Source organism: Ailuropoda melanoleuca, chromosome 13, assembly GCF_002007445.2.
Source record: "Ailuropoda melanoleuca isolate Jingjing chromosome 13, ASM200744v2, whole genome shotgun sequence".
NCBI lineage: Eukaryota > Metazoa > Chordata > Mammalia > Carnivora > Ursidae > Ailuropoda > Ailuropoda melanoleuca.
In genome coordinates this window covers 43,565,872-43,577,919 of record NC_048230.1, presented here as the reverse complement: position 1 = coordinate 43,577,919, position 12,048 = coordinate 43,565,872, and the positions used below count along the sequence as shown (strand labels likewise).

At 48.6% G+C, this 12,048-nt stretch overlaps 1 protein-coding gene across 3 annotated transcripts in view; it reads right to left on the bottom strand.

Moving 5' to 3' along the window:
- Window positions 1–6,964, bottom strand: part of RPTOR (regulatory associated protein of MTOR complex 1) — a 335,634-nt gene extending 328,670 nt beyond the window's left edge. For all 3 annotated transcript variants that reach the window (XM_002921791.4, XM_019802367.2, XM_034640603.1), the window contains exon 1: window positions 6,003–6,964. In XM_002921791.4, the coding sequence (XP_002921837.1) occupies window positions 6,003–6,164 (162 nt within the window). In that variant the 5' untranslated portion in view covers window positions 6,165–6,964. The remainder of the gene's footprint in view (window positions 1–6,002) is intronic.
- Between the last annotated feature and the right edge of the window lie 5,084 nt (window positions 6,965–12,048).

The following is a 12,048-nucleotide window of genomic DNA, read 5'->3' as shown; positions in this document are numbered from 1 at the left end:
AATTATAAACTCATTATATAAACAGATGTTTCTATGAAAAATAACTATATTTTCAAAACATTGTTAGACAAGTGGCAGTTTTTTACAAATCTCTTTAATGCCTGTCTTCACAGAGGACAGCTGGACTCCACACACTGTCTCGAGCTGCCGTGACGTGCTGTTTTGGTCGAGCAGATGTGCAAGCTCTGACATCACAAAGATGTGCAGGCGAAAAGTGCAAGAGTATGAGCATATCCAAATAACCGAGGACGTTCTTCTTTCACATCGCATCAGAACTCAGCAAATTGTAGTTTCTGAAAGGTTAGTGGCAATCTATCCGAACAGAACACAAAATAGGGAACCTAATCTAGCCGAAGCCACAGCCATGGGCTTTTTATCCCTTACTATGTTAAAATCCACTGGCCTCAGTCCGAGTGAATCTTTTACCCACGGATGGTTGTGTGGTATCACGGACTGGTCACCTGGAAACACTGGTTCACTGCATTATGCAGATACTCCAAATGAGGGTACACTTCGTTCTACATTTTCACAGGCAAAAATTCCCATTCATTCTACCACCACGGTCTCATTGGAAGAGTCGAAAGTGTGGGAAGCTGGGAAGCTCACAGCGGCAGACACAGGCTCTCCAAAACTCTAGATTTTCACCTGAAAGCTCAAATTTCATCCCTGGCAACAAATCCTGACTTTTTTCCTTGAAGTGACAGCTCATTTTGTTCATTTCGGAGACACGACTGCCAAAGACCCAAGCCTCAGTGCCCAGAGCTGCTTGTTAGCCTGTCAGGTGCAGCTCGGGCTCCCTGGGGCCGCAGCTGGCCCAGTGCGCACCCCCCGCCCCAGCAGAAGGGCAGCACGCAGCCGGCGCATCGCGTGCAAGGCAGGCACTACAGGGCCAGGATCTGATAAGACCAATACGTTTTACTGCATCATCAAGGGCATTCTCGAGTGGAGTGGAATTTTTTACCGTGAACCCATAGCCATGAAGAAAACAGGGGACCAGCACCGTCCCACGCCACCACCCTGATTCCTGCGAAGGCGCCAGCAGGTTTACGCGCGTCACTTCTGCACCATCCGCGCAGGTCCCAACACAGAGAGACAGAAAGGCCAGTGCTACCTTGCATTTTTGTTTTTTTTAAGATTTTATTTTTAAGTAATTTCTACACCTAATGTGGGGCTTGAACTCATGACCCCAAGATCAAGGGTCACTCGCTCCACCAACTGAGCCAGCCGGGTGCCCCTGCCTTATACTCTCATTGAAATAAGGGTCGGGGGAGCCCAGAGCCCACCGCAGGAACAGCTGAACTGCACCCCCGACACTGTTCTCAGTCTGGTTTTATATCCCCGCCAACACCCCAGCCACCTTCCCGACACACTTGGTTTTAGACTCCACAGCCTCACAATGTGCACTTTTCGGTGGAACGTTGTGACACCGTTCTAGACTTTGGTTCTCAAGTCCACCTCCCTCACTGCTACCCCTGCAGCTTAGGTCCCTTCCGCAAGTCACTTAATTAAGGTCTCGTCTCCTGATCCGTCACATGGAGACAATCATTCCGGACCAGGGAAGGTGCTGGTGCCTTAAAGAACACACCCCCTGTGGAAGCCCTTGGCAAACTATGCCATTTTTTCTTCAGTCCGCCTTTACCATGTGTCAAGCACTGTCCTGTGTACTGGCACAAATGAGGTCCCTGCTTTATAATAAAAAACTCAGTTGCAGGGGTGGGGATATAATGAAAAATAGCAGAGAAAGCAAGAGTGCTCATGATTGTGGCTGGCGAGTTGCTTAAGATGAGATAATCTGGGAAGGCCTCTCTGAGGAAGTGACCCAGGAGCTGAGAGTGGAGGACCAAAGGGAGCCAGGTGTGCAAAGAGCAAAGGAAAGAGCATTCCAGGGCCTTTCCATGCAGGAAGCAGAAAAGGCAGGGGCGCCAGATCACGAAGCTTTGCGCACCGGGGTGAGGAACCTGCATTCTCCTCCCAGCACCTGGGAACCCAGGAGAGGGCCAGTCAGGAAGTAACAGAATCTGATTTACACGTGTGAAAGATCCCTCTGGCCACCGCGTGAAAATCGATTGTAGGTCAGAGTGCATGTGGGGAGACCAGTCAGGATGCAAGTCTGATCATCCAGACAAAAGACGGCAGCTGCCCAGACGGAGCTCACAATGGGTGGAGACAAAGCGAGGGGGTCCAATGTAAGATGCACTTTGGAGGCAAAGCTGACAGGCTCTACTTGTGAGCGAGACAGGGCCATGAGGAGGGGAGGAGGAAAGAAGGAAGGTAAATCCTGGATTGACAGTGTGAACCCCTGAGTGGGGGAGGTGGCCATGTGCTGAGAGGACACTAAGCCAGAGCCGGCGTTCAGGAGCTCCAGGGCCAGGTCAGAGGTGAAGACCTCAAATGTGTGAGTCACTGGCTTGTGAACTGCATGTAAACCATCGGCCTAGACGAGACCCGGGGGCGAGGAGCCTATACAGCAAAGAGGGAGGGCTCAAGATCGAGTCCTCGAGTGCTCCACACCGAGCTGTCAAATAGCAGAGGGGGCAGAGGAGGAGCGAGGAGACCCTGGAGGGAGACCAGGAGTTTCGGGAAGACACAGAAGCAGGTGAGAAGAGCCTCAGGAGGGAGGGAGTGGCCCGCTGTGGAATGCTGCGGAGAGATCAGACAAGATAAGGACAGAGAAGTGACTTTAAGATTTAGCCACCAATGGCCGCCTGTGGAAGGTGGTCTCAACCCCGGGCAGGGAGCCTCACTGGAGCCGATGAGAGAGGCTGCAAGGTGAGCAATGTGGGGTTAGCCTTCTATTGTCCGTACGTTACTCTGATGCATCCCCTGGGCTTCCTCCACGGCCGACTCCAAGGACGGCTCACAAAGCCAGGTGACAACTAGTCGAGACACCGGTTTAGGAAATGGCTCATCATTTTATACCTACCTCTCCTACACACGTGTAGGTACAGTGCGTGTGTCGTGTTTTGAGAGCAACAGCTCTCTAGTTTCCCTGATTCTGCCCCACACGTGTGAGATAAAGATCCATCTGAGACCAACTGTTCCCACATGCCCACTCCCCAGTGGGAGAATGAACTCGCTGATAACCATGAAGTATCCCAGCAAAACACAAATGGGGGACACGTACACCCAGCAGCGTCAGCCACAGGCCTGTGGATGCCTCATTCTGAGCTGTAATTTATGTAAGTCTACTTATTTGCAACTTACAAGCCAAAGATGCTATTGATGCATACACGTATCACGCACTCTACACAGAATTCACCAAACAACAAGCTAATTTGATAATAGCAGTATTAAACTAACAGTAGCTTAGTAACTAAAATGCAACAGTGGCATCTGAAAACCAGCAGTGACCCAAAACAAAAATTGTGGGAATCCCAACTGAGAGCGGGCAAGTGCTACAGCTCTCTCTGTGAGGATGCTGAATGCTGAGTGGCAGAAAACTTTTTAGGGCCATCAGTCAACTTTAGCGAAGATGTCAATTTTAGGAATCCTTAACAATTTCACTCAATAGGATGCCAATAGATAACCACGAATATATACACAAAATAAAAGCATCTGGAATTACACACGGATCACAGAAAGAAGCAAAGGCTGCGTCTGGGTTTGGGGCAGTCAAAGGCACACCAGGGCGAGTGGTATGAGCAGGGCCTACTCCTGGACCATCTGGCCCGTGCGTGTCGCTTTACTACAATGCTGCCATATCACACCGCAGGAGTGGGCAAAGGAGACAGCCCAGCCCGGATGCCGAGCTCAAGACTGCTAGAATCAGCTGTCTGGTGTTGTGGGAACAGAGCACAAGTCACACCCAGATAACCCACTGGCAGGAACCAGCCCTACAAATGGGGTCTGTGTGGCCTGCAGTGTTGGACTCCTTCGTGTTTTATAACATCTGACAGAGTGCCAACATTTTTAAACTGGAAGGCTTCACATTTAAAAAAAAAAAAAAAAAGTCTCTGGCTTCTCAAAGAAAAAGAAAAGAGAGAGAGAAAGGAAGAGATATGGCTGAGGCCCACCTGCCCCTTCAGCTGCTGCAGCCTGTGCTCTCCAGAGCCCAGCCTCCAGAAAATCAGACACAAGTCACTGTCAGCTGCCACTTCTCTGTGAACCCGCACATTCCTCTTCTATGTGGCCCGTTTCCTTCACTTGGGCTACCTCCCAGCTGTTAGCACCATTTGGATTTGGAAACTTTGTCCTGGCAGGGGTGCTGAAAGGTTTCCTGGGGCTGAGTCCGGGGTAGAGACCACAAGGGCTGTTAAGATACCAAGCTCTCACACACCAAACTGGAAATGCTAGCTTCTGATTTTCTTCTTCATTAAACACCTTGCAAAGGTCAGACACAGCAAACGTCCTCCCCGGCTCTTTTCTTTTTTTTTTTTTTTTTAAAGATTTTATTTATTTATTCAACAGAGATAGAGACAGCGCGAGAGAGGGAACACAAGCAGGGGGAGTGGGAGAGGAAGAAGCAGGCTCACAGCAGAAGAGCCTGATGTGGGGCTCGATCCCATAACGCCGGGATCATGCCCTGAGCCGAAGGCAGACGCTTAACTGCTGTGCCACCCAGGCACCCCAATCCCCGGCTCTTTTCTAAGGAGGAATCTCAGTAATTACTCAGACTCAGAACTTCTCTCTTAAAAACCTATGATGAGCCTATCAGGAAATGCTGATCATTCACAAATTAAAAGGTCAAGAATATACCCATTAATCAGTTTGAACAGTTTGAGCACTGGCTTAGGGCACCAGAGGGAACCACATTTCAAAAGAAGAAAAAAAAAAGTCCTCCAAATAGGATGGGGGAAAAAAAATTAGACAGTTACTTTACAATAAGTTTCTTTTCATATATACATAACAACTACAAAAGCTTTTAACTGTGAATTGTACTAAAGATGTCCACAAGACAGACTTTATACAATCTCTTCCAATGACCATCTCTTTTACTCCTTAAACTACCTTTGGGTGAAACAAATTTCCCTAAGCTAAATCAATAACTGAAGGACTGGTTACTAGTGACTGATTAAGTAGAATTACCATAATGTGACCTTACCTACACTCAACATCATATACGAAAAACAACAGTCTTAGACAAGCATATTCACAAACCCAGAGCAATCACACTGTAATGAAACACCAACTACCCTTCTTACGCCCCTGAAATGTTTAAATAAATAAAGACTGTCTTGAAGGAGGACATAAATCACAAAAAGACAAATTTTAAGTGTGCAGAGATGAGAGGGTCCCACCTTTTTGCTTTAGAGACCAGGAGACAGACAGTGGTTAATTAAGGACAGGTTCACCAAAATTGGGTGTTTTCTTTCCCACTACCGCTTGTGAGTCACTAGTCACACTCCACCACGATGGAGACCCCTTGAAACCTGGACCCAAGTTCCAACCCATGATCCTCTAATTCCACGGTGGGAGAAATTCTTTCTCCAAGCTACAGCAACACGACACCACATAAAAGGAGAAAAAGTCTGGATTCAGACAAGCTGTTTAGAAGGCTATGATGAAGTTCATTGTAACTTTAAAATAACTTTGCCTTAATTTGTTACCAGCTAAACATTTCCCAGTAATGTTGTTTCGCAGCACAGCATTTCACAGAGCTTAAACAAAAAAAGTAAACCAGCCACAGAAGCAGGCTAACCACGTGGGTACAAGTATTCTAGCCCAAGGTGTCTTTCCTCCAGTGTTAACAGCACTAAGTATACCAAAGAGTGTGGGAATACTTGCAACGCTGTACTTTCGAACTTGGTTAACTTTTACTGTCTGAACCAAAACTTAGTTTGAATTAAAGTAACATTATCCAGTGAATAACTACCAACCAAAACACCCTTTTTCCATTTACAACCAAAAACTAGAGTCTGAAATGGCTCATGTTTTTTTAGTTGACTTGCAACATGTGGCTGGGAAAAAATACCGCTGCTTTCCCAAGGACATTCTTCTGGCTCTGAACTTTCTTCGTGGAAAAATCTACCAAGGTCCAAGGGGGACAGTCGGAATCCACTTACCCGATCCTTCATCCTCCAGCTCTGAGCTAAGGATTTGGAGCCTTCGATTTTCTCACAGTGCCTCTTTTTCATAAAAGCCAAAGGCAAGTTCCAGTCTGTAAGGTCGGCCTCATCTTCCTCCCCGAGTCCCAAAAGAGGGGACTGCAGCATCTCGGACTCCATCAGGGGGGGAGGAGGTGGGGGAGTCCTTGGCAGCAAGCGCTCGAGAACCTCCAGCCTTAAAAACTAGTGTGTACCAGAACTGGGGAAATAAGAATCAGGAAAGAGAGGAGCGGAAAAGGAAATGAATGGGGAGTGTGCGGAGACCCTTACTCGGGCAAAAAGTCTGAGCCCCTTCTCTCTACTCTGAGCGGGAAGGCGGAGGAGGTGGGAAGAGCCGAGGTGAATTGGAGCCGACCGAGGAGCTCCGCACAGACACACACGCCCGCAGATCCCAAGCCACTGGCTGCTTCCCAGGCTGCACGTCCCCGGAGGGGCTGCGAGCGGAGCTGTCAAAGGCTCTAGGGACTTCAGGCCTCACGCTGACCCTACTCTCGGCCTCCAACGCCTCAGCGGATCCGAGGACAGGAAGGCCGCCCGCTCTCGGCGCCGGTTCGCCGCCTAGGCTGAGGTCTCCGGCCGAGGGGAAGAGGTTCAGAGCGCGAAGAGGTTCCCGCAGCCACTCTCAGCCCTGCGGGTCCCGCACTCGCCGGAGCTGCTGCACCCAGAGCCAGGACCGGCCCATCGTGCTCGCCCGCAGCCGGCTCTTCAGCCCCGGATCCGCGCGGCCTGGCCGGTCCTGGCCTTCGGCCCCGTGGCTCTCTCCTGCCTGAGAACCAGTCCTGAGAAAAGGGCGACACGGAGGCGCGAAGAAGACAGGTAGTGTGGGCTTAATGGGTTTGGAGAGTTTTGCCCTCTGGTTTGAAGCTACAGTGAAACTCCTCTCATCAGCACATCAAGGAGGACGCCATGTTGCCAAGACCCAGGATGCATCGCGATCTACGGCGTGACCAACAGGCCAAACTTCCTCTGAGCGTTCTGGCCGCGCTTCCCAACATGCGGAAAGAGAAATTCCCCCTTCTTCGTTACCATGGTTACCACAATCCAGCTTTCCCGAGTTTATGGCGTTCATTCAATAGATGCGTGATATCAGGCAATCCTACAAATGAAACTATGTCAATTTAATTAATTTTGAAAAAGCTTTTTATTGTTACAAACGGACCTACGTGCTCTTGAAATTAAAGGAATTGACTTCCCCGTTTTCTTCCAGATTTTGAAAAGGCAGCAAAAGCTTCAGAAAGAACCACTGATAATATTTAAAAAAGAAGATAGTTGGGGGGTGGGGTTGTGCAGAGTATCCTCCACAGTATCAATCAGATATTCTTTTTTTTTTTTTTTTCAGGGAATACCCCTGGGAAAAGATTCATTTCAATTACAATTTCTTATTGAATCCATCTTATTTTCTGAGCAGTTTATTCTTCTTTTGATATAGCTTCATGTGCAAACAAGTAAAAGCTACAGGTGTCTATGAGTAGTGGCATGCCTCCTGCTTTATTTGATTTCTCTACTCAGGAAACATTGCTTTAAAAAAAAAAGATTTTATTTATTTATTTGAGAGAGAAAGAGAGCAGGGGGAGGGGCAGAGGAAGAGATAGAGTCTCAAGGAGACTCTCCCCGATGAGTACAGAGTCCAATGCAGGGCTGGATCCCACGACCCTGAGATCTTGACCTGAGTGGAAACCGAGAGTCGGACGCTCAACCTACCGAGCCACCCAGGCGCCCAGGAAACATTGCTTATTTACAATATGTGCAGAACTGTGGCCTCCTGCACTAGGAGGGAGCATAAAGCCGAATGCAGCATGCAGGGCCTGCCTTCAGTGAACACAGTGTCGGTGAGACACACGTGGACCCATTACATAAAGCTGGGCAGGCAGCAAAGAAGCTGGTCTTCCCCTCTGCATCTGGGCTTTGGTGTCGGGGCACCTGGATCCCAATCTTGACCGAATTACTTTCCATCTCGGTAACCCTGGTCAATTCTCCAACTAGTTCAGCCTCCGTTTCCTCAGATATAAAACCCGGATAATAATACCCACTGTGAAGAATATAATTTACTGGTGGAAGTGCCCGGAGTAGTATGAACGCCCAATACAATACACTAGCTACCACCTTTCCGTACCTAGAGTGAAACCTAGCAACTGCGCTTTATTAATCTAACCTCAAACTGGACTCTAGAAGATACCTGTGTCTCCATGGTTTCCCGGGTCTTTGGCCCAATGTGGGAGTCTATATCAAAATCCTGATGGCGTTTGTGTTCCTTTCCACATTGGAATGAATAGTGCAATCCCAGATCTTTCTCACCTAGCACATGGCAAGTGTTCCAAGCATTCATTTCATTACTACATCCGACTGAGCCTGATTCTCCCCTTAAAACTCGGGGCAAATTCACCAGAACACAGATGGAGGCTAAATCCTTCCTTTTCCCTGCTCTCTCGGTGGCAAAATATCCCCACAGTCACCAGCAGAGGCTTTAGGACCGCAGGCTCATGGGAAGACCCTGGCCTTACCTCAGCAGCGCTAAACCCATTCATTCCTAACTAGCCTGCGACCTGGGAAAACCCACGCAATCTGGGAGACTCAGTTTCCTCACCGACAAAGTGCGTGTCACCTTGGGATATCGCTCACCTTGTCTGATACTCTAAATGAACGTCGTAAAGGTGCCTGTGGAGCCCAGATTTGTCAGGTCATCAGAATCACCGGGGAAACTATTTAAAAATAAAGGTGCCTGCATCCCACCCCAGACCCCCTGATCTTGAGGAGTGGGAAGACAGGGGTTAAGGGCCTATATTTTTTAATCAGGTAACCCTGAGGAGAGCTTAAAACCATTCAGATTCAGGGATATTGGAAAACATTCTCTCTGAAGCCATCAGGCAACATTCTCTTCTTAGGATTCCATTCCCGCCACATGGAAGGCCCGCAATGAACATTTGTACCCAGTAAATGAGTATTAGGAAGCAATCATCCGATCTTCCATCTACTAAATCAGAGCAAGACTTGCCCTCTCCCCCAAACTGCAGAACAAAACACACCCTCTACTGTGACCCCAGAACCAAGAAGCCATTCGGGGTCCATGTCCTGGACCAGGGTCAGGACACACACATTCTGGCCCCTAGCCAGTCACAAATTCCTGCAGACGGCAGCAAAGCCTCTGACCTCCTCTGCCCTCAGCCTCCACCTCCACGGCATGAGGAACTCGAAGAAGGTGAAATCTAAGCTATTTTAGGTCCGAAACTCTGTGATTCATGTGAAACCCAGAAAGGGGCTGGTGACAGCCCAGCTCCCAACCCGAAGGCTCAAGAATGGTCTTGAATCATCTCATAGCAACATAACATTTAAAGAACCCTCGTCCCAGTGTGTCATGGATGATTCTAGTCAAGTCCCTGATAAGCATTTGGGACTGTGGCTCCAGGCTTCTGGAAGGCAGTGAGCGTCTATGACTAATGACGGGCTGGAAATTCAAGGCCTACAATTTCTCACCTGGGTGATCTCATCCCCACCGTGTGTGATCGGCAGGCCACCAGGGCCTGCAGTTCCAATCCCAGCGTCCAATTCTTCACAAGCAAGGACATCTCATGCTTTCCACAGAACCTCGAGATAAGATACTTTAATCTTGAAAACAGTTTTATGCATCTCAAAAAATGCACGAAACCTGGTCTGGTTTTCAAGCTATAAAACTGGGGGAGGGTGTTGCTGACATCCTGCGGGTTGTGTACACCGGGCTCAGCACGGGGAGAGGAGGGGCTTGTAGGCACAGTTCTGATGGGAAACAGCAGAAAAACCTGGACCTGCTTGTACAGGGAGGGGGAACATGAAAGTAGACCAGCTGACCCCTTCCAGCCCTAAAACTTGGGCTCTTTGGCAACCAGAAGCCAAAGACACTGCCAAGTGAGCATGAGAACAAATATAAAACCCTGAATGTGTGGGTCGAATACAACAGAGGTCAAGGGTAAACATAGGAGGGGGAAAATGGGGCAGGGAGAGGGACTGAATATTGTCTCAGGCATGGAGTTTGTTGCCCGGGGAGAACAAAGGAGACTAGGTGAGCCCACCTCTCCTTTCCTCAAAACACAAGACCGGCTCCAGCGAGGCGTTCCATCTGCAGGCAGCGTGGGCTGAGTTCCATCCTCCAATATTGCAGCTTCTCCGCTAAATCGATCAAGGGTACGGAATGTGTTTTGTCATCAAGAATCAGGAGCGAGACTGGAGGTCAAGAAAGCGGGTGCTTCGCTGAGCTATTGCTTTCCACGCAGGGAGACCGGCCAGCTCCCGTCCTTTCCAGAGAAATCTGTGCTTAGCTTAAAAGAAACCAAAATAGACATAAAGTACTTTGCTTTTGTCTGAGCATCATTACTCTGTTTTTAGCAAAATCCAAGCCACCCCCCTCTGCAGGTCAGATGTTTTGTTGACAGTGAAGTGAGAAGAGAGAACTAACGGGAAGTGACGGGCCTCAGCATCTCCGTCGGAAACGCAAGGCTGCAAGACGCCAAATGCGCCTGTTTCCCTCCCTGCCCGTTTCATCCGTCTAAAAATATGGTGATATTTATGTATGTGATTTTCATCCCCTACAGTATACCTTTCTATTTCACTTACTTATTTTTTTTACACTGTGTATGGTTTTGATAAGCAGAAACAATGTTATTCCATTTAAAAAAGGAGGCGACCCCAGAGAGGCCTGGGGACTATGATAAAAAATGCTTCTTACCGAGCAAACTTCACCCACTCTCTGCATTTCTTCTTTCAGAGCTGAGAGATTTTGCATTGCCTCAGCCTTCAAGATCCAGCCGCAAGACAGAGCCAAGGAGGACATGCACAAGGATGAGGAAACAGAAGTGGATCCTGGACAGATTGTGACCTTCACCCCACGGCCCTTCCTTCCCACTCTGGGGGCTGTTTTGTGTAGGGCGGTGAAGAGCCTAGAATTCGGAGCAAGGTGAGGCACAAAGGAGCTGGAAGCCAGTGTGGCCCAGGCCCAGTCCCCCTGGGCCTGGCTTCCAGCACGGGCCCCCTGGCCAGGCAGTCGGGATAGCCTGGTGCACCCAGCTCCAAGCCTTCACTGGATCAGACACCATTGTCCGCAGCCCTTAGGAATTCTTCGTGGAGAAGGGACAAAGACCTGTTCTTTCCCAGCTCCCAAGTTCCATTCACGGGAGCACCCTCCTTCCTCCCCAGGGCCCTGGAGATCAACTGGCCAGGATATGGTCTACGCCCAGTACGGAGTGTTTGAAAAGAAAGAAAAAGAAAGCTTGTATGATAGAGACTATACTGAGAAAATTTGTTATCCAATGAAAAACATACGAACTGAATTTTATAACCTTTTATTTAATAGAATTTTATAACCTTTTATTTTAATAGAATTTTATAACCTTTTATTTAATAGAATCGGCTGCAGTAAGATTCTACCTTTATGAAAATACAAATAATACAACTGTCTCTTTTTAAGATCCCCATTTGTTCTTTCATGTGATATTCACATCTCATCAGTGATTCTCAGGTTCTCAGCAAACACGAGACCCTAGGGGAGCCAAGGCTAGCCCAACCATCGCCTCTGCCTTTAATAGGGGGATTAGGGAAAACGCCTGTAACTAAAATATTATAATCCCGGTGGTGAGTGTCTATGGTGAGCCAAGCCCTTTTCATGAGAATTAACTCATTTAATCCCCTAACAGGCTCGTTTAAAGGCTCCTGTTTTAGATCCGTTTTACCACTAAGGAAATTGAGACACAGAACAATTAAACAGCCTTCTCAAGGTCTCTCTGCTGGCCAGGGCTGGGCGAGGGCCCAACCAGCTCAGTGGAAGGCCCAGCCCTGGCAGGAGCATCTCCGCAGGACCCTAGGCTCAAATCCCTGCTCTGGCATTTCCAGGCCCCAGACCCCAGGAGAGGCGCTCCATGCACCGCCCCCCCACCACCGGTTTCATGTATAAAGTAGGAAACTAACAGTTTCTGTCTCACGGAGATGCTGTAAGTATTAAACGAGCTAATGCCCGGCACACAGTAAGCACTCAGTAAAA